Source organism: Hipposideros armiger, unplaced genomic scaffold (assembly GCF_001890085.2).
Source record: "Hipposideros armiger isolate ML-2016 unplaced genomic scaffold, ASM189008v1 scaffold_511, whole genome shotgun sequence".
NCBI lineage: Eukaryota > Metazoa > Chordata > Mammalia > Chiroptera > Hipposideridae > Hipposideros > Hipposideros armiger.
In genome coordinates this window covers 1067475-1090651 of record NW_017731861.1, presented here as the reverse complement: position 1 = coordinate 1090651, position 23177 = coordinate 1067475, and the positions used below count along the sequence as shown (strand labels likewise).

At 46.1% G+C, this 23177-nt stretch overlaps 1 protein-coding gene across 5 annotated transcripts in view; it reads left to right on the top strand.

The window, feature by feature from the left end:
• Positions 1-23177, top strand: part of EDC3 (enhancer of mRNA decapping 3) — a 56219-nt gene that overhangs the window by 28091 nt on the left and 4951 nt on the right. For all 5 annotated transcript variants that reach the window (XM_019667979.1, XM_019667978.1, XM_019667982.1 and 2 more), the window contains 3 exons: positions 7930-8265; positions 19108-19261; positions 22887-23104. In XM_019667979.1, coding sequence (XP_019523524.1) covers positions 7930-8265; positions 19108-19261; positions 22887-23104 — 708 coding nt within the window. The remainder of the gene's footprint in view (positions 1-7929; positions 8266-19107; positions 19262-22886; positions 23105-23177) is intronic.

Here is a 23177-nt window from a genome sequence, read left to right as displayed (position 1 = left end):
TTACTCATCCCAGCTTCCTCAGGTGGTTGTGAATGTTTGAATGATGGATGTTCAATGTTCCTGCAATCTCTCATGTCGTGTAACGTGGGTTTGACTCGATCAGTGCCTTTATTTTGTCATCAACCTCGGTGGGTCTTACAAAGGAACATCGTTGAGATCAAAATCAACAGCACAGAATTTTGTGAACCATCATTGGCACTGACGTTTTTGTAGAGCATTGTCACCGTAAACTTTATGCAACTTTCCACAAGCTTGACACGTGTTCTTCCCTTTATGGAAGTAAAACAGTAAAATATGGCAAAAATCCACAGTGTGGTCTTCCATCTTCAACTTGTAAAATCTCCAAAACTTAACCAAATCGCTCAATTTTTTTTTTTAGAATGAAGCTAGAACTGTCAGCTGTCAAATGACATAGCAATAACATAGATGCGAATGACTCTAGTATTTCCAAAAATGAACTAGTGCCATCTGTTGCAAACATGCATCATGACATTTCGGACAACCCAATAGTTCTTTTAATTTTGCCTAGGTCTGTCAGAGTTACATGGTTTCCCTACTCTTTTATATGTTTCCGCTTTTTATATGTGGAAATTGTGTAGAATTGGGAATCTGACAAATCAAAGTTCAAATCCTAACTCAGACATTTATTAGCTATATAAATATGGAGCGCCCTTAGTTTTGTCATTTGTGGAATGGTAAGTTCAATCGGGTTGTTTTGAAGACAGACTGAGATAATGTGTATATCAAAGCCTAAGATGGGGCCAGGCCACATAGGTTCTGCAAGATAACACGTGGAGGAGTCTTTAGTGTCTTCCTTCGTTTAATCCGAGCTAGTAATTGACTGTAGGCAATAATAACCATCTTAAAGTATATTCACGTTTCTCTAATGTCTTAGAGTATTGTAAGAATTAATGAAGTAATGTTTGTGAAAGGCTTATGGTAAGTGTTAAAGTGCTACACAGATTATATCAGGATGCTCTGGTTGTAATAGTAAACCCTACTCAGTGGCTCAGATAATAAAGAAATGTCACAGTAAGTCCAGAGGATGGACACTTCCTGGTATGGTACAGTCAGGGCTTCATCCATATTGCTCTGACGCCCTTCTCTGTGTGTTGGCTTTGTCATCACACTGATGCTGGCTCCAGCAGTTCCGTATGTTGTCCAGACTTAACATTCTTTGTTTTTTGTTTTTTTATTGGCGAACTGTGTTTTTCCAGGACCCATGAGCTTCAACTCAAGTAGTTGTTTCAATCTCGTTATGGAGGTTGCATCTCAGTGGCCCATGTGGGGATTGAACCGGCAACCTTGGTGTTATGAGCACTGCACTCTAACCAACTAAGCTAACTGGCCACACCCAGATTTAACTTTTTTTTTTTTTAAAGATTTTATTGGAGAATTGGAGGAGGAGAACAGCGCTGGGGAATCGGGGGAAGGGGAACAGACAAGTTGCTGTCCTTTTTGTTCTTCAGTCTAGTTGTGGAGGACATTGCTTCACTGGCCCATGTTGGTATTATCGTTGTGCTCTTCCCGGTTGTGGCAGATTGGTCGCCGGCCTCTGGACGGCCGCTTAAGGCGACTCACGGCAGCCCAGCTCCAGGTCGAGCTGTTGTTCACCATCTTAGCTATAGAGGATGCAGCGTCACTGGCCCTCATGTGGGATCCGAACCGGGCCCTGCTGCTCAGAGCTGGTGTCCCAAGCCAACTCTTAACCAATGTGCCACTCGGCCGGCCCTCTTTGCTCCTTTTACAGAATGTTGGGCCGGCCAGGTGGCGCGTTGGTTAAGAGGTGGCTTGGGATGCCAGCTCTGAGCAGCAGGGCCCGGTTCGGATCCCACATGAGGGCCAGTGATGCTGCCCTCTACAGCTAAGATGGTGAACAACAGCTCGACCTGGAGCTGGGCTGCCGTGAGTTGCCGGCGACGGCATGGGCTGCAGCCCCTGCTGCAGTGGGCTGCCATAAGCTACTGTGTGTGGCCTGCAGCCGGTGTGAGCTGCCAAGAGCCGCTGTGAGCGGCCGTCCAGAGGCCAGCAACCAATCTGCCTCAACCGGGAAGAGCACAACGATAATACCAACATGGGCCAGTGAAGTGACATCCTCCACAACTAGACTGACGAACAAAAAGGACAGCAACTTGTCTGTTCCCCTTCCCTGATTCCCCAACGCTGTTCCCCTCCCCCAATTCCCCAATAAAATCTTTTTTTTTTAAAAAAGGAGCAAAGACACCATTTCTTCCACTGTATCATCGTTAGCATGGTTTCTCAACCTCAATACTCTTGATATTTTTGGCCAGATACTGGGTTGTCGGAAAAGTCATGACGTATTTTTTCTATGTTTTTTGTTGCAAAAATGCGTCATGACTTTTCCAACAACCCAATAATTTTTGTGTGTGGGGAGACTGTTCTGTGCATTGTAAGGCATTTAGCAGCATCCCTGGGCTCCACCTACTAGATGCCTGTAGCTCCCCGACCATCACCAGCTGTAACAACCACAAATGTCTCCGGACATTATCAAATGTTTCACGGGAGGCAGAATTGCCCCTAGAACCAGAAGCTCTTCAGGAGTGAGGAAACCAGTATCAGAAACTGCCACAGGATCCCCCCTTAGCTCCACCCCTTCACCCATGCTTAAATTAGTTGTTGGCATGAGCACCACCATGATTGATTCAGAAATTTGCATCCTCACCTGAGAGCAGGGTATCTGTCTGAACAGAAGTGGGTTTTGTTGTGAGGGTAGAGGGGCCTGGATGTTGGATTAGGCAACTGTCTACTAACAGGGAGAGGAACATATTGACTCTAAAATCACTTACCTGTGGCAGGGGTCTGTTGAAAGTGCCGTGTTGGAAAATGCCAGCAGTCTAGCTGTTGGGTCTGCAGAAGTAACTGGGAGTGACAGTACGAGGTGAGCATCACAGTAGGTGGGGGCTGGTTTGTGTTGATGTTGGTCACTATTGACTCCACAGCACCTAACACAGATCTTGGGAGATAGAGATAGCAGATGCTTAAGAAAAAATTTTTTAATAAATGCATAAAGAAAAAGGCCATTCAGAATAGTCTCATGAGTCAAATGGTATTTGGGACTCTGAGCAGTGGTGTGATGCAGTTGGCTGGAAGGAAGGGACTTATGTGGACCAACCCCATTCCTTTCTTCCAAATAAACTATTCAGCTTCAAAGGAATTATGCCTTAGCCTAAATAGTGCCTTAAATAAGCATGAAGTATTTGACTCATGATATTGATATTATCTCATTAGGTTTCTTATACTTCTCCTTCAGAACGAACCATTTATATGACATTGATAAGAACTTTTTTTTTTTAAAGATTTTATTGGGGAATTGGGGAAGGGGAACAGCCAAGTTGTTGGAGGGCGCAGCTAGCCCAGCTCCAAGTCCAGTTGCCATCCAGCCGCCCATCAGCAGCTTGCGGCCGCTCAGCTCAAGGTGCCATGTTCAATCTTAGTTGTGAAGGTGTAGCCCACCATCCCATGTGGGAGTCGAAACAGCAACCTTGTTGTTAGGAGCACGTGCTCTCACCAGTTGAGCTATCCGGCCACCTGTTGGCAGCTCAGTGGCAGCTCAGCTCGGGCAAAGCTCACTGGCTCATGTGGGAATTGAACCGGCGACCCTGTTGCTCAGAGCTTGCACTCTTAACCAACTGAGCCACTCAGTCGGCCACGATAAGAACTCTTGATTGGCGCATCAATTTATTGTCTTCTATACCTACATATTATATACATTAGATATGAGGCATAAAAGTACAAATTAAAAAGAGAAACATGAAGTATAAATTAGGTAAACATGAAGTGAGCTGTATTACAGTAATATTTTACTGGTTCAAAATATGGTTCAGTGGTTCAAAATATTTTTGCTTAAAAATTAATACAAATTTGGTTAGAACAGAGTGATTATCTATGAGTCATTGACTTCTTTTGGAGGGGGAATTGGTGAATATGTTTATTACCTTGATTGTGGTGATTGTGTCACAGGCTTATGCATATGTCCAAACTCATCAAATCGTATACATTATGTATGTGCAGGTTTTTGTATGCCAGCTATATATACCTCAATAACGCTGTTTGAAAAATAATCAGTGATGTGCCTCATGAGCAGGTGAAACCCAGGTGCGTCTTTTCTTGGCTCCCAGAGGTGAATCCAAAGCAGCAGTGGAACTTGGCCGATTTTCTGTTTCTTTGATATTTTCCCTTTCTACTGATTTTGTGGTTTTGCTTTGTTTTCGGTTGATTTAGAGCTAAGCTGTGCCCCATTGATAGCAGCCATGATTGGGAGTTTGGCTTTATGGTTTGAACACTTGTTTATCTCTATAAAGGGATCTAATCTCTGTGGGATGGGAGACAACAGAGAATCTGCTTTGTTAGTCTTTTTAAAGTCTTTTCTGATTGTCTACTTTGAGCTCAAATCAATTAGAATTTTTATGCCCACTGGGAGAAGAGCAGCTCTTTGATATCTGGACTGGTGAGTGTATTTCTGTGTTTACTCTTGACCCATTTCTGGGATTTTAGAATTGAAGCTGTAAGCTCTATTTCTCTATGTATGTCTGTGTTTAACTCAGAAAGGTTTTTACCTTTACAAATTAAAAAAGGATTAGATTAACATGAAATGAATTATTTTTATAGTAATGTTTTATTCAGATATTTCAAAATATTTTTAAACATTAATACTTGGTTAGAATAGAGTGATTTACTGGTCATTAATTTTGAAAATCTTGGTATACCACTAAGGAAAATCGTAATCACGCTAGTTCTTTCAGAAAAAAATTAATAGAGGGAATTGGTTAAGTATTAGAAAATTTAGAAAAGCAAAAAGAGACATTGAGGGAGGGAAAATAAAGGGAAGAGGTTGGGGTTATCAGAACCTGAAAGTTCAGATAAGGGGCTTCACAGAGCTGCTGCCAGCACTGCCGTGGTGTCTGCTCATTTCAGAAAGAAACGCTGGAGACAGCCAGCTGCCAGGGCAGTGCTGGTGCTACTGGCAAGCAAACAAGAAAGCTTTTTCCTTCTTCCTTCCTGTTTCTCCAAATACCTGCCTCTTGTGGTGGAACCTAACAGGAAGCCAGCTAAGGAAGGAAAAATGTAGTTTGTAGGGTTTCAGGCCCGCATCACAAAGGGCAAGTGTGGAGTTCAAAGACAATAATAGTTTAATTGACACACTTAACACTTTGAATGAGACAGATAGTCAAGAATTGGCCCCAGGTTCAGTTAATTAAATTTTTTTTTTTTACTTTAATGGCAGTCATAGCTGGAAAGAATGCCTCTGAGAGGCATGACGTGTAGAGCAGAGTGAGCAAGCTTTCTGTGAAGGGTCAGATGTTAAATATTTGAGGCTTTTCAGACCATACAGTCTCTGTCTCCAATACTTACCTTACCTTAGACAATAGGCAAACAAGTAAACAAATAAAACTTGATGTACAGAAACAGGCAGTGGAGAGCATTGGCCCCAGGGCTGTATTTTGCCGACTCCTGATACAGTGTATTTATACTTAGGGTGAAGTTCATCAGTGATAGTCCATATGAATTCATGTTTGGAATAACCTTCATACTTTTTAATGTGGGAGCTCTTTTTTTTATTTTTATAAGATCTGATTAGATTAATTTTTAAAAACCTCATTCTGGCTAAAGAAGGCCTGTGAGAATACTAGGGAAAGTGTTAGCTCTGCCATTCTCTTGTCCGCTTATGACTGCATTATGTATTATCTTTACACATAGTTTCTTTGTAGGAATGTATTTAAGCCACTAACTCATTTTTGTATGCTTTAGTTAAAGATTTGTGTAATTGTACAACAACGTGACTGTACTTAATACCTCTGAACTGTACACCTAAAAATGGTTAAAATGGTAAATTTTATGTTACATTTATTTTACCACATACAAAAAATTATGTAACTCTACTTGCATATATAATATACACACTTCTTGTTATGGAACCTTGCTCTTTTCTCAGATATCTCAAATACTGGAAGTGATTGGCTGACGTGAAACCTCATTAGGGTGCCAACTTCCATCCATACATTAAATTCATAAAGCTTGATTTCTTACTGGTTTTAGTTAAAAGGAAAAGTAAATAGAATATTTAGTACCTTCTCCCTACTCTCAGGGGATCTTTCTGTACACTCCTAGTGTGCACATCCCCACTGCGGGGAAGACCACTGGGCCAGAGACCTGTTTCCTGATAGAATGGTTTGATTTAATATTGAGGCAGTACATTGATAATTTTGCAAACTGGACTTTTTCTCTAGTTCTTCCCCCCTGCTAGCATATATTGCTAATGGTGTTATCCTGACCGTGTATTTTCATTCCTGCTCTCCCACTCCTAATCCAGCTCTGCTGTTTCATCCTAATTTCTTTTCTTTTCTTTTTTTTTTTTTTAAGCTGAGCCATCCTGCTACCTGTTGGCAGCTCAGCGGCTGCTCAGCTTGGGCGGGACTCAAACCGCCGTTGCTCAGAGCTCAAACTCTTGAGCGAGCTCTTAACGAACTGAGCCACTCGGCCGGCCCTTGTTTCATCCTTATTTCTATGGCAATTTATATAAACTTCTGTTATAACTCTCATCACATGGTATTTTAGTTATTTGCTTAAATAGCTCTCCTCCTTCTGTTTTGAGTAGCATGTCTTGGTTATATATTGTAATCCAGCCACCTAGCTCTGGCACACAGCATGCTCTCATTAAATGCTTTTATCAAATTATTGGAATTAGAACTTAGCCCAGACATGGATGAGCTTCTCGGTGGTTCAGAGTCTGAGCTGTTTATGGTGACTCAGCCAGTTCTTCCTCCCTTTCTTTATTTTGGTTGGCCTTAGCTTTCAGAGGACTAAATCTCATCTTTCCTGCCAGCCACATCCCTTTTCCATACCAATGTCTGGCATTAGGAAGACTAGGACACAAGTTACGTTTGCATAGTATACATCTTTCAGAATAATTATTGTAATTAATCTTGCTGATGCTGAGTAATTCATTAAATGTTTATTGACTGCATGCTATGTGCTAGAAACCCTTCTGGGGATAACACAATGAGCATTTTACATATACAAGGAAACTGAGAAGTCGGATGACAGGTATAAGATTATACTGTCTGGGAATGGATAGTTTGGAGAATTCTGTGGGGTCTGTTGCCTTGGCTGCTAGAGGAGTAGCTGACTGATGTGTGGTGGCCAAATAGAGTCTCTGAGACAGAGAGTGGCCAGCTGCTCTGGTGTGTATGTATCTTGGTGTGGCCTTTACAGGATCAGGTCATTATGGTCCTTGTCATTCATTATTTGATGCTTCAGAAAGTGCTTACCTGAAAGTGATAAAATTCTGAGAAAAGAGATCACATTAACCAAAAGATCTAAAAACAGGTGTAGAAGTCAAAATGCCAACTTACAGTGAGTGGGGTGGCGTGTATCTGGCTCAGACTCGGGAATCTGTCAACACCAGAGATTCCCTCCCGCTGGGGTCTAGCCTGGCATCAGATTAAAAACCAGAAGGTTGCTCGTTTGGTGAGCATAGAATTAAGAGCCAGGTGAATAGTAGCTTCCTGTGAGCGTCAGGTTATGAGGACTTGGCTTTCTTTTACTCTGGAGTATTTCTCTCAAACCGCTGCCAGACATTCAGGATCAGGCCGCCTAGACTGGTGGGTTTTTGCCCTTTAGCTTTTTGATATTCAGTTGTCAGAAGTCTCTTGTCATTATCAGTTTCCTTATGAAGGGTAGAGCTGGTTAAGAGTTCCAGGAATGCTGCTTATTTCATATTCTCTGTTACTTGGGTAATATGTAAAATCTATTCTCCCAGGAGATTTGTGGTAGTTTATGCTACTTAACATGACTGAGGCATCTTCACTTTGATTCCTGTAACTCCCTCCATAAGGGACTAATGTGTGTTCTGCTTCCACTGAGCGCTTTCTATGGCTACACTGACTTTAGTCCCAATTTTTCCTCCAGGGTCATCTAGTAGCAGGCACCCAAATCAGGCAACTCCAAAGAAAAGTGGTTTAAAAAATGGCCAGATGAAGAATAAAGATGACGAGTGCTTCGGGGATGACATTGAAGAGATCCCAGACACGGATTTTGATTTTGAAGGGAACCTGGCCCTTTTTGACAAGGCAGCCGTGTTTGAGGAGATTGATACGTATGAGAGGAGAAGTGGCACCCGTTCCCGGGGCATCCCAAATGAAAGGCCTGCTCGGTACCGCCATGATGAGAATATCCTGGAGTCAGAGCCCATTGTGTACCGACGGATCACAGTGCCTCACAGTGTGAGCAAGGAGTTCTGCACAGGTGAGCTGCGCTGGGCCACATCCTACTGGCTGCACAGGTAAGCTGTGCCGGGCCACGTCTCTGGCTACACAGGTGAGCTGTGCTGGGCTGTGCCCTGGCTGCATAGGTGAGCTGTGCCGGGGCCATGTCCCTGGCTGTACAGGTGAGCTGTGCCAGGCTACATCCCTGGTTGCTCTGCCTTTTCTGTTTCTTGTGCTTGAAACAGAACGGCCCAGACTCTGAGTCAGTCTTGTCATAGAAATGCACTAAAGTGGCTTTCTGATTGGCACATTATGATTGTCTTGGGGATTATGGCCAGTGTAGCACACTACCTGCCCCGGTGGCGGAGCCGATTTCTCAACACGTCCATGTATATCCTGCATCTGGCGTTGCTGGTCTGCTGTTTCTTTAGTATGTTATGATTCACAACTGAAGATATAAGGGCCGATTACCTAGATTCACATAGTCAAACCAGTTTTCACTTTGTCTTTACTGTTCCCGTGTGTACATTTTATTAGAAGTTCAACTCTGTTTACTAGTTGTTTGCTGAGGTAAAAAACAGTTGGAGATGGATGGTTGAAACCATTGGCTAAAATTAGGGTTTTCAGTAAATGACATTTGTTTACTACACTGTTCACACCTGCTAGCCCTGGTCATTGAGTGCTGGCTAATCATAATTGTCATATAACAAAATAGTGCCTTGGGGGTTATGTAAGACTGTGTATTGTACTCTAGTCTGTTACCACTGTGATTTTTAAGTTGTTTTTTTTTTTTTAACGTTAGAATCTTTTCTTCAAACATATGGCATCAGAGGCAGGTAAAAGCAGCTGTGCAAGAGGTGGTTCCCCTCACCCCGCCCCTTCCTCCCAAACCACATTAGTAACTGGGCTTATTGGAATACAGTGTGAAAACCATTGTTACTGAATGTTCTTTAGAGCTAAAAGGGAATCATAGTCATTTCAATAAGCAGAGAAGGAATTGAGTATAGTGTTCATTTTGGTTTAAAGTTTTGAATATGAAGAATACAACTCTTGAATGCTCGTAGCACTTACAGCGAGAGTTATGGAGACAGCTTAATTACACCGGAGGAAAGTCAGAGGCATGGGGTGGCTTCTTTGTGGACAGCAGGAGGGCTGAGTTGTATTGGGTTTTGCCGAGTATAGAAGCTTGCATGTGCTTTCCATGTAAAAAAAAAAAATAAGCCGGTTCTCAGGGTAAGAAAGACTGCTAAATTGTTTCCATCTTCTACTAGCAGACTCTTCCAGTTTCCTTGAGTGGCACTGAGTGAATCTTGCTGAGCTCCTTTGTTTTTTTTGTTTTTTTTAACCACCTGTGTGAAGGCGAACAGCATTGCTTCGCTCAGAACCAGGCTTAATTTAAGTTGCCAGGTTTTAGGCTTTTCAAAGGTAACTGTCATCCACAGGTCTGTAGTACACTCAGGTCCTGCCATTCCTCCACCTCTGACTGCCCCCCTTTCATTGCCCTTTTAGTTGCAAAATAAGCTGCCTCTGCTGGTAGCTCTCTGGGCAGCGGTGGTGGGGTCATACAGTGTGTGGTTTCCCTGAAATTCCTGAGCTTGGGGAGAGTATAGCTTGCCTTGGAGTGAAGTGGCTAACAAGGAGAGAATAACGGTGAGAATCGGAAGGAACCACAGGCCCCAAAGAGCCCAAGAAGACATTTGCTGAAGTAGCCGCAGGAAGAGATGGGAGTTTCTTCCTCCAGCACATCCCACGTCCCCAACTTGGTCTTCACACATTTCATTGATTTAAAGACAAGTAAAAATTTTCCCCCTCCCCTATGAAACGGCTTTTCCAGAATTGCCATTAACCAACATCCTTGTCACCACATGTTCGGGTCCTTAGCCAAGAACTCGGGTATGGCAGCTTGTGTGTTGCGACCAGTTGCACTTCACTGGCCCTGCAGCCTCGTGCCATCTGGTCTTTCTCTTTGTTCTCAGCAGTGATCGGAGTGGAAGTGAGGCCCTTAGGACAAGCAGGGTCCATGCTGGAAATTGAGCAGGCAGCAGTTATCTTACTGAGTGGCTTCTCCTGCACATGATTTTTATCTCAGCTCCAGTTCCAGGGCATTAAAGCCTCAAAGCAGGTTTCACTGAGTGCTATTCAGATAGTGCATGGCTAGGGACACTTTTCCAGTTGGATCTACTATGCAAACGTTAGGGTCAGAACGAGGCAAACTATTATACCTGGACTACGTGGAGTAGCAGCCTGGGTTCATAAAGTGTTACGTTGGGTGACTTGTTCACCTCGTGTCATGTTCTCGTTTTACAGATGAGGACATCAAGGCCCAGAGAGGTAAAGGCACCCAAAACCTTTATCACATTTCCTTTCCTCTTCTGAATGCAGATAAGTGAAAGAGGAAGAAGAATATAGCATGATAAGGGCAGCTTCATGGTAAAATATACTATAGTTCTTTCTCTTCAGTATTGTCAGAAATGGGTCCATCAACTCAGCAGTTGTGGAAAATGGCTTGGAGAGCTCCTCAGTCTAGCTAGCCTGTGGCAGTCATGTCCTAGAGCCTCAGACACCCTGTTTTCTGCTAATCCCCAGAGTAGCCAAAGAACAGTATGTTTACTACCATTCAGTGGTGGCTTGGGTTTTAGGATCTGGACATCTTGCTGTGTATTCCACATACTGTGCATGCTAGGTGTTTCTAAGCCATTACTGTCTAACCACTCATACCCCTCTTGGCAGCACTCTGCCATTTGTGTGGGGGGCGGGGGCAATGTTATAGAAGGTCTGTTTATTGAGAAAACACATTCAGGAAGCAACTAAACATAGCTGTTTGTTTAACCCAAGCCTGTTCTCTCTGGAAAGCCCTTTTGAGTCCTTTGAGGGTGTTGCTTTCTCCAACAGTCTCAGATTGTCAGACGTTCCTCCAGCTTGGACCTACCCTGCTAAATAATGGAATCAATGGCCACATCAATGTGTGTCAAGTCGGGCTATAAAATGCTAGATGCGCATGTTCAGTGGCGAGGTCCCCAGACAACACTGGGTAGGAGAGCAGTAATGCTTCAGAGAAGAATCTTTGCTCAACATTCATAATATTCTAAAGGAGATATTTAAGACACTTTGGGTCAGTCAGAACGCTATGTTTATTATTTGTAAGTCATTTGAAAACAGTCCTTGTGTTCAAGTTATTAAAATGCACGAGAGGTGTCTCGTTTTGGAGGCAACCTCTATTCTGCCTATGGCGTAGATCTTTACTCAATACACTACTTTGACTTTGCAAAAAAAAATGCACTAGGAAATGAGAGATGGGCCATTGGCTGGCTTGACCAGGGCAGAGTTGGTTGCGGAGAGTGGTGGGAATTAAAAGTATTGTATTTTGCCATGTATAATGTGCTCCCATGTATAACGTGCACCCACGGTTTTGGCCCAAACTTTCAGGGAAAAATATCTTTCATTTTAATTTTTTAATTCAAATTTTTATTTGTTTACATTTAGATACTTGGTTTTTGTAATATAAAGGAATTTTAGCATTTGGTTTTTAACATATTATGGTACAAGAAATTTGATGTAACAGATAATTACAAATACAAGTACCAGGGGTTTGGACCTCTGAATGGAAAGGAAGACAAAGATGAGAGAGACTTGACAGAAGAATTTGATAGGATTTGCTGATTGAAAACAATGGAAAAGGAGCTGAGTGATCAAGAGGGTTCAAAGGCATTAAACCTGTGGGGCAGGAAGATGGCAGTGAGAGTCTAGTTTCAGTTAGAGTGCATGAATTTATGGTGTGCCGAGCCCACGGTTTTGTGATGTTCCTCCTGCAATGCTTTGTGGCTGAGCTCAGGGAAAGCAGGTGCTGGAGGTGCCACACTGAGGGACAGAGAGTTGAGGGTATTACTGACTATACAGGCTTCGAGGAGCAGGCTTCCGTGCAGAGAATTGAGTTACACAGCCCGTCTCAGGAGGTTTAAGATGATGTCTTGGCTAGACCCTTCTCCCAGCCATGAACACTTGTGCTTCCTGCAGCCTTTCACTGGAAAAGGTGTCGTGGCAACTGGTTGCCAGAGTTTTATGATGAGTTTAAGCTCCAACTAAGAGCTGGGTCATCTGGCACCTTATAGCCCAAACCTGAGTTTTTGATGAGGCTGCCAGCTGGTCATTCTAGAACCTGTGTTGGTCTCTCCAGATGTGCCCACTTTGCCAGTATGTGCTCTCTTGCCATTTCAGCCGAAGGAGTCTAGTCAGAGTGAGGAAGGAGTTTGATTTAGTGTATCCTCCTTAAATGCAACACACCACAGCTAAGTTACTCACCCTACCCATACCCTGACTCCTTGGCATTCCCATTTTTCTCAGTGGAATCACCATTCCGTAGGTGGCCAGCAGCAAACTTTGCGGCCATCTTTGCCTTCTCATAAAAGTTTATGACAAGAAAGGACCCTGGAGGCCATTTGGTGTCATTAATAGCAGGCATGATGATTCCTTTTGTAGCAGCCCTGGCAAGGAGGTTTCCTTTACTCTCAGCATTCATTCTGGCTCTAGGTCCTCTTCTGCCTTCAGAATCACCCTTGAAATTGTCACCATCTTTTAGTTTCTTGTGCCATCCCACAGGTTCCCTGTGACCCTTGGAATCAGTTCTATAAGACCATTCAGCCCTCATTTTCTAGCTCTGTCAACTTCATCCTGCATAAAACAACTTGGCTTTTAAGCCTCCTGACGTCTGGCCCTGCCCCTGCTCTCAGCTAGTCTAGCCATCAGCCTCTGGGCACCAGGCAGGGGAGCTCTCATCTGCATGTGTCACACCCATTCCAGCCTCTGGAACTTTGTTCAGGGGTCTGTCCCGCCCCACCCTGAGTGCACCCACACTTGCTCTCTCTTCTCTTTGTGACTGCAATCCTTTCTGTCTTTCAATGCATAGTTTAGATTGAGAATTTGACACCTACTGCCTGCAGCTCCTGGTTTCAAATCCATACTTTGCACGTGTGCTCAGGATAACAGTTCATTTTGTGTATTCTCAAATATTTGCACATACATTTTTTTTTTATTTCCAGCTAGATTGTAAGACTGTGGGAACGTGATCTTGCCTATCTTTTTATTTTCTCTATCTCCTGCCATTCCCCTCCCCACCACTGGCTTGATGTACTATTGCTCTGTAAACATTTCTTGATCATATTTGGAGGCACTTAACTCTCTTTTTTTCTCCTTATATTGAAAAAATTTCAAAAAGTTGCTAGATTAGTATAATGAACAACCATACACCCCTCATTTAGATTCACCAATTAACATTTTGCTACATTTACTTTATATAAGTAAATATTAATACATAGACACACACATATCTGAACTATTTGAGAATTAGTTGCACTCATTATATTTCACCCCTAAATACTTCCATATGTATTCAGTAGGATATTGCTCTGTACAACCACACTACCAGATTATATCAGGAAATTAAAACTAATACAAAGGTATTATCTAGTATACAGTCCATATGCAAAACTGCCCAGCTGTTCAGTTTTGCCCTTCGTAGCTGTATTTTTAGCCAACCATTGCACATTACACTTAGCTGTCACATCTCTGTTGTTTCCTTTAGCCAGGACAGTTCCCATGACTTTTGTTGTCTTTTATGGTGCTGACATTTGTGAAGAGCATTGGCCAGCTGATCTGCAGAATACCCGTTAGTTTTGATGTATTGATTGCTTCCTTTTGATAGGACCCATGTTAGACATGTTTCCAGGATTTTGGTGGGACGCTCTCTGTCTCTCAGACATCACATCATAGAATACATGATGTCGGTTTGTCCCGTCACTGGGGTAAGTTTGATCACTTGATAAGGCGTCCACCAGATTTCTTTATAAATATGCCTTTCTTCTTTGTAATTAATAAGTGATCTTGTCGGGAAGTCCCTTACCTCCTGAGTCTGTAGCTTGTTCCAGCAGAGCTTTAACCTGAGGGATTGAGGTCCAGTGTGGGCGGGAAGGTTGGTCTAGTTGGAAATGGAAAAGGAAGAGGTGGGGAAAGAGAAACATCTTACCCTCTCTTGCCGTTGGTGACAACTGGGCTCTTAGCCGCAGAATGGAATGCCCTGAGGCTGTTGTTCAGGTTTCCTTCCTATTTGGCCATTAATTTGACACATTTATGTAGCCCCCCACATCAGGCACTGTGCAAGCACTGAGGTGCAGCCCTGAACAAGATAGACACAGTCACTGCCACTGCTTTCACGGAGCTTACAGTCCAGGGAAGCAAAACATTCACAAACTGTATTAAGTACAATGAAAGAAAGAAGCAGCATGCTGAGACCAAGGGATATTTACGCTGAGACCTGAAGAATAAGGAACTAGCTGTGTGTTTGGTGGTAGCATTGGGAGAGAGAAGAGAGTGCCAGGAGGCCAAGAGGGACTTGAAGTACTTAGGAACCAGAAGGCCCCCAGTGTGCCTGGGGCATGTTGGGGTTGGGGTCCAAGGTAAAGGGGTGATGTCTACAGGGGCCATGCATGTCCTGGGAGGCCTTGTGAACTCTAATAAAGAATATTGGGGGTATTTAGGCTTCTTGGAATGAATCCTCCTTTCAGAGATAACTTCACACCAAATTGCACTTATTGGTAGCTTGATGTAAATCTGCAGGGGTTGTCTGTACATTGAGGGTTTGAGGGTATGAATTTACCAGTGGTTTGATACTCCAAAAAAGAACCAGTGTGATATCACCACCCAGTTGTGTGACCCCCCACAGAATGGAATCAAAATTTCTAGTCCTGCATAACCCCCAGGCCTATTAATGAGCTTGCCCCTCATTGATAAGATGTGGACAGACAGCCTGTCCAGCTAAAGGGCCACGTCAGTGTGACGGTGAGTGCAGGTCTGATGACACTGGCGCTGGAGCCTTGTTATATTACAGCCAGCTGGGAGGCTGAAGCACAGGGAGGGGTGTGCTTCAAAGGCTAAAGGGGGGGGGGGATCTTGGACATGGTGCTGGGGGGTGTTGGGGGCAGGGCACATGCATGGGTGTCCATAGGGTGGGAAAGGCCTGAAACAGTTATGTATGGGCATGAGCAGGCAGAAGTGACAAGGACATGAAGAAGGGGCAGGCCGTTCGGTTCCATGGCCCTAGCCTCGTGCTGTGGAGTTAGTGGTGTAGTCAGAGGAGCCCTCTCCTGGCCTGTACCGAGTGTGCTTGGGCCATTTTCCTGGATATCCTAAGAAGTTCTCTGCTTGTCAAGAACTGGCTATAATTATATTTCCCTTTCTTGTTTCACCAACATCTGTAAAACACATATTAATATTAAGAGAAACCCTACCAACTGATTTTACTGCCTTGGTTCCTGAACAATAAAGATCCACTTCCAACAGAAACACAATGAGGCTTGGCCCATGCTCAGGCTTTGGCAAAGTTACTGTTTGCAGTTTACACGCTATGTTCTTGGTTCCCTTCCTTTGGAGTTTATTTTATTCCCTCTGCCTATTTCTGATAAGCCAGTCTGACTGGTTGGACTTTGTGTGTAAATGTTGAAAAGAAATATTTTGTGGTGCTTGCATGTTGTTTTCTGAGAGTCAGTAGTGTACAGTGGAGTCCTAGACCTTGCACCAGCAGACTGAGCAAAAAGGGTTCCTGGCCTTGTCTTTCTCTAAGCTCCCAAATATGCCAGTTCCTCAGCAGTGCCCCTCCCCCGCCCCAGCACAGCTCAGTGAGATGGTAACGACCATCTAGTGGAACACCTAGCCAGCCAGAATGGGGTGAGCTCTCTTCTTCCTGTACTCTGAGCTTTGTACCTTTAAGGACCGAGGAGAGAGGCAACAGAAAGGGTTTGGCCTGCCCCCAGGGAGCCTCAGCAGGGGAGAGGGGGTGCCTGTACACACAGCACAAGACCTAGACCCAGAGAGAAGCTTGATCATAGAGTGGCAGGCCCAAGACTCACTGCCCTGACCCGTTTCCAATTCAACAGAAAGAACAAGAAGGGGCAGACTTGAAGGAAAGCTCTCCCTTGCGTGACTGTGCAGGTAAAGAGGGTGTTTGAAGTAGGCAGGTGCGTGACTTGTCTGACAGGTTCAGGGTTGTAAGTGGCTTAGGCCTCCTGAGAATTCGTTCAGCTTTTTTACACTGCTATCATCAATGGCTCGTAATTAGTTCTGATAAGCTGTGCGTGTCTGGAGGAGGCCATAAAAATGGCTGTTTTAATCAGCTGTTGACATGCAAGGTCAGGCTGCTGCCTCCAGCATAGGCACCTGGTACATTGACGACTGACAGTTGTGAAAAGGGAGGAGGAGTGCCTGCTGCGCATGGCACTCGGGTGTCTCTGCAGGAGTAGGACCCATCAGGCAAAGAGACTCCACTCACCCACAGCGCTCATTGTGATGTGCAGCTATTTGTATTTCTCATCATCACATCAAGTTATTATCCCTTCCCCCTCCCTTATGAGGCTATAGAACTGAGTGCTTTGTGTTCAGCCTTTGTGCTTTGAGTCCTGTCCAAGTGTACAGCCATGGCCTCACTTGGTGTGGTTTCAAGAATCTGTGTAGGCAGAACTGGACGCCTAATAGAACCCCAAGAAATTTCTCCTGAAATGACCCGTGAGAAAGACAAGTTTTTCTCTACAAGGCTCTGGATGCAGTAGGGTGTTGATCAACTTCCGCCTTAGAGTTCGGCCAGACCAGAAGTGGCACTAGGTTTGCATTGCTTGCATGTTTGAGTCCCTGGTGAGAACTCACCTTGTCAATAAGACACGCTGAGGAGAGGACCCAAAAGGAAAAGGCTATTTCCCTACCTGGAGGAGTTTACGGTCCAGTATGGATGAGGACACAGGACCTAAGAAGGCGTCTAATGGAGCCAGACACAGCTCGTCACACGCGGCCCACAGGACTTGCTGACGGGAATCATGTTTCTGAGGCCACATGGGGTGCTTTGGCAGAGCGTCTGCTCCCTCCCAGTGGCTTCTAGTATTTGTAAGGTGGCACAAGCTGCGTGGTACAGATCACAGGTTTTCACCTTGCTGTTTCTCTCCTGTCAGGATTTTCGGGGCCCTGAAGCAGCACAGGATGTATTAATACTGACGCATACGAGGTCTGACAGTTAAGGTCGCAAACTTTGTTGCCATGATTTCGCTAACCTTTTTTGATATCAGAGGGATTATTCATCATGAATTTGTACCAACTGGACAAACAGTTAACCAAGTTTACTATTTGGAAGTGTTGAAAAGGCTGCGTGAAAAAATTAGGCGACCTGAACTTTTTGCCAACAGTTCATGGCTCTTGCATCACGACAATGCATCAGCTCACATGGCACTGTCTGTGAGTGAGATTTTATTATTTATTTATTTTTTAAAGATTTTATTGGGGAATTGAGGGAGGGGAACAGACAAGTTGCTGTCCTTTTGTTCTTCAGTCTGGTTGTGGAGGACATTGCTTCACTGGCCCATGTTGGTATTATCATTGTGTTCTTCCTGGGTGAGGCAAATCGGTCGCCAGCCTCTGGACGGCCGCTAACGGGGGCTCTTGGCAGCTCACACTGGCAGCCAGCTGCCCATGCACGGTAGCTTATGGCAGCCCACTGGAGCAGGGGCTGCAGCCTCTGCCGTCGCTGGCAACTCATGGCAGCCCAGCTCCAGGCTGAGCTGTTGTTCACCATCTTAGATGTAGAGGGCAGTGTCATTGGCCCTCATGTGAGATCCGAACCAGGGCCCTGCTGCTCAGAGCTGGTGTCCCAAGCCAGCTCTTAACCAACGCACCACTCGGCCGGCCCTGTGAGGGAGTTTTAACCAGTAAACAAATCACTGTATTGGAACACCCTCCCTACTCACCTTATCTGGCCCCAGTGACTTCTTTCTTTACCCAAAGAGAAATGAAGTATTGAAAGGAAGACATTTTGATGACATTCAGGACATCAAGGGTAATATGACAGCTCTGATGGCCATTCCAGAAAAAGAGTTCCAAAATTGCTTTGAAGAGTGGACTAGACGCTGGTGTCAGTGCATAGCGTTCTAAGGGGAGTACTTCGAAGGTGACCTTAGTCATATTCAGCAATGAGGTAGGTAGCACTTTTTCTAGGATGAGTGTGCGAACTTAATTGTCAGATCTTCGTATAACACTATAGACCCCTTCAAGTGCACCAGCTGGCACAGCCTTGGCCTTGGAAAGCCAAATACTTCCCATGGTATACTTTGAATGACTGTGAGTCTCCATCCTAAGCCTTATAGAGTTCTCTCTATTTATGGCAAATAAAATATTCGATTGTTCTGAGTAGCTTAAAGTAAGCCATAGGTTACTTTCCATGTACTGTTTCCCTGTGAATGAGTATTGGGTCCCATTCATCCCAAATGGGGAGGAAATGACAAATTATTTGAGGAGGAATTTTTTGAGCAAAGAGGCAGGGCTAAGTAGAGAGAGGGGGCGGAGGGGGAAGTGGAGAGCAAATGGGGAGAGCACCTCATCCTGCCTTGACACTGAATAGTGGCCCGGAGGGTCAGCGGCTTTAGGTGGAGCCTGCTCTGCTTCTGGGGAAGAACAAGGGGTCTGTTCATGAGGAAAGCCTGCTGCCAGGATGGCGCTTCTCCCCTTGGGGACGGGCGTGCTGTCTCCTGATATGTTGATAGGCTGCTGTTACATGCTCTATGCCAGTCTTTTCTTGGTAGTGCCAATGCATCCTGGTGGCTTTGGCCTTCGTGGTCAAAGCTGAAGTGCTAAGAGAGCTGAAGTTCACTCACCCTTGCTCTGTGTAAACCTGAACGAGTCGTCACTCAGGCCCGCGCCCACTGCTTGCGCCTCGGGGGGCTGCACAGAACGCTTCAGGCCCGATGAAGGCGGGTAGGGGGGTTGGCTTTCCCAGAATCCTGGATTGGGACACCCGTTTGTGACCTACTTCCCTGTAATCACTGTCCTTTCTCGCCCCACCTCCTTTTGAATTCAGACTCCGGCCTGGTGGTCCCAAGTGTTTCCTACGAGCTGCATAAGAAGCTGTTGTCGGTGGCTGAAAAGCACGGGTTGACTCTGGAGCGGAGACTGGAGATGACGGGCGTGTGTGCCAGTCAGATGGCACTGACCCTGCTTGGAGGACCCAACAGGTACATGCCACTGGCCTGGTGGGGGCTGTGTGGGGTGCTGCTGCTCTGCCTGGGCCCCACCACGCTGCCTCACACCAGAGGTCGTCACATGGTTGCTGCCCGACTAATGGGCAGCCTCTGTGAAGTCACTTTCCTGGATGCTGGAGGTGTTTGTGTGCCCCTCTTACCATCTCCTGGAAGTCCTCATTCTTCTCCCAGCAGCTGTGACCCTTTCTTTCCAGCTAACAGCTGGCTTGGAGACTGCTGCTGACTCAAAGCCTGCCTTCATAAACCTTCAGAGACCCAGCCTTTGGCACTTTCATTCACTCAAAGGGGCTGGGATACACCTTGGTCCTGAGTGCCATACCTGGGAACTTCTAGAACCACCCTGACAGCTGAGTGGGAGAACTAGAGTTTGGTACCTTCCCACCTGCCCTGTGGGTTCTTTAAGCAATGCTTCATTTTAGTTGTGGACATTTACTGATACCATGTACCAGACCTTGTGCTAGGACTAAGGGTACAGAGAAGAATGCAACACTGCTCCTGCCTTCCAGTAGTCGAGCAAGGTCTCCAGGAAGTACCATGCTATGGGTAGAGGAAAAGAAGATCCCCCAGCAAGCCACATTTCTACTCCAGGCTGGAGACACCTGTCACCCTTCTTAGCAGGGCATAAGCTGAGTCCTGTAGAGCAAGAGAGAGTTAACAGGGGCACGCAGGAGCGGGGGAAGTAGTCTAGATCTGGGGAATAAAGCCTGTGCCAAGAGCAGAAAGAACTGAGAGACTGTGGAAGTGCTGGGGAGCTAGCTGTAAGTCACGCTGTGGCTGGAAAGCAGGGCTGCGGTGCAGCTGAGTGGTAAGGAACTGCTGAAGGGCTTCAGTAGGGCTGTGACATGATCAGGCTTGTCACACAATGATGATTTGGGCTGAGGAGACTGAGCAGAGGCAGGACTGCAGGCAGCGAGACCAGTCTGAAGCCTGAGCCAAGGGCCAAATGTTGGAGAAGTAGGGATCAGACAAGTGCAGATCGGGGTTGGGGAGCGGGGGATGTTTTTAAAGATAAAATCAGCAGGGCAGGGTCATTGAATGGATGGGGGAGGTGATGGAAAGTGGAGTGTCCGGCATCACTGAACTTCAAGCTTTCCAACATGTACTCCTGGTTGGATAGTGATAACGTTCACTGTAACAGGGAATGTGGGAAGAGGGACAGGTTTTGGGGAGACGGACCTTGTTTGTATATGTTGAGTCTGGGAGGCCTGTGTGATAGCCAGATAGACCACTAGCAGTCTGAGGTTTAGAAAAAAGTCTGAGCAGAAGATAGAAACCTGGAAGTCATCAGCTCGCAGATGCTGCAAGACTAGGTAAGACCCTCTAAGGAGAGGGTGGAAAGGGAGGAAAGGGCTGAGGGTAGAATTCTGGGGAACATCAGCATTACAGGCAAAGTTAGGAGACGAGAGACTTCAGAGTGGCTGAGAAAGGAAGCCAGACAGGGAAGAAAACCAAGAGGGTAGTGCTGTAGAACCAAAGAGATAGTGTTTGAAGAAGAAAGGATTGGTCAGCAGTGGTCCTGCCAGGAGATGAAGCAAATTTGAGTTGACGGGTGTCTGCTGAGAGGAGGACATTGGCGCCTGTGGGAGAGCGGTCTGAGTGTTCCAAGCTGGGTGTGACGTGGCCCCTTCTCGCTCTCCCACTCCCCTCACCCTGTAGAGTTGTGGGGATGTCTGTTCTTCCTTGCCCGCCTGCTTCTCAGCCGTGCTAGATCCCTGGCCTCCCCTTTGCCAGGGAAGAACCCATGGAGACCCCCACAGGAGGGAGGGGTGCAAGCTGCCCTCTGGTGGGGCATCAGGCCCTTGGTTCTGGTGGCTGCCACACCTCCTCCCAGGGTGGCCATTGGAATGGCTCCTGGAATTAGCTCTTCCCAGGAGTGTGTGAGGCCATTAAGTGGCTTCCCAGAAACAGTAGCATGGGAGCAGGATCTGAATGTGGCACAAAGTCATGTTCCTGTCTACCCAGCTTCTGGGGGCAGGCTGTCCTGTGCCTGTCTGAACTCAGAAGGGCTATCTCCTGTCCTTTGCAGCAGTCTCTGGTTTTCCTTTGAGAAAGATCACCAGTCAGTCATCACTTTCATGTAGGTCAAGCACCATGCAACCTTTCACAACAGCATTGAGTTTGATCCTCATAACTTCAGTTCAAAGGTAAATAGCAGCCCGGTGTTTTAAGATGAGCAAGCTAAGGCTCAGAGGGCTGAAAGACTTGCCCGTGTGGCCTGGCCTGTACATCCAGGTCTCCGATCCAGATAGGTCTGTTTCCAGTGCCCGTCCTCTGCCCCCTGCTATTGGTATGTAGGTGCCATGGTCTGCTCTGAGTCCTGATGGGGATGCCTCTGTGAGAGGGAGAGTCTGTTTAGGAAGCAGACGTGGGTGAGTCACATGCCAGAACTCTGCAGTGTCTGTCTCAAGGGAGAAGTACTCATCATATTTTCTTACAGTGCAAGCATAGTGGGGGAAACGCATGGTTTCGTGTATACTTAGAGTACATTTTTGAATTCCCCCAAATTTATTTGGCTCTTTGACTTGGCAGCAGCTGTCATCTTTCTCCCTTTGGGAGACCAGTAAGTGATTATCACTGCACCACCCCAAGCAGGGACATAAGCCTGTTTCTGGCTGGCTTTCTCCCCCTACCTCCTGCCCCGAGGGCAGACCACATGGCCTGTGAGTTGGGCACAGCTCCAGCGCTGAACCTCTAAACCTCCTTCCTTGTGGCTTCTCTGAGACCAGAGAGATCTCAGCTTTGAATGGCAGGAAACTGAAAGTGACTTCATCAGGAGGTGGGTGTCCAAGGCAGCTTCCAGCCTGGGAGGCCGGGGCACCCCTACCCTGCTGCCTCCTCTGTGACCAGTGCCATGATGGTACCAACACCGACTGAGTGTTGTGTGTGTTGGGCCTGCTCTCAGTGTTGTACATCCATTAATCCACGCGTATCCCATGAAATAGGTACTATTAGCATCTACAACATTGCTCTTGCTGGTGGCTCAGGAAACAGAACTTGGACTGGAAACTGGTTGAGGATGATTTAGAATGATCCTTTTTGCTACTTGCTGTGGGTTTCTTAGTTGAGCCAGAGTAACCCTAGAAGAGGTTAACCTTGAGCTGCATCTCAAAGAAAAGGTGGGTCAGAGTTTGACAGGGGAAGGGCTTTCTGGGCAGGGGACACAGCCTGGACAGAAGTAAGAAAGAGATTTACAAGTGCAGGAGAGGATGATGAGACCAGCCTTGCTGCTGGAGCAGGTATGTTGGGGACGAAGGGCAAGGAACCCTGCAGTGGTGGGAAAGCCGCCTCCTTATTACATAGAGTTTGGACCTAGTGGGTTCACGCCGTGAACATAGTACGTGTTCTTGGTCAGAACGCAGTGTTCTGGCAGTGGTGTTACATGAACCAAGATCTGGGTGAACCGAGTGAGGACCCAGCAGATGAAGTGACACGGGCGTGGGACAGCGGGAATGCCATCCTGTAAACCTGCCCTGAAGTGGCGTTTGAACCTGGGACTGTCAAGACCTCTGAGAGCAACAGGTGCCGAGCACTCATTTGGTTTGGGGTGCAAGTGGTTGCCATGTCTGTGCCTGATAAGGCTTCTTTACCTCTCTTCCAGGTTGAATCCCAAAAATGTCCACCAGAGGCCTACAGTGGCCCTGCTTTGTGGGCCCCATGTGAAGGGGGCTCAGGGTATCAGCTGTGGAAGGCACCTCGCCAACCATGACGTCCAGGTCATCCTCTTCCTGCCCAACTTTGTCAAGATGCTAGAGTCCATCACCAACGAGCTGTCTCTCTTCAGTAAGACCCAAGGTCAACAAGTGTCTAGCCTCAAAGGTGAGCTCCTGCCTAGGGCTGGGCTGAGGCCACCGCCCTCCTTGGTAGATTGGTGGGGTGATGGTGCCGACTA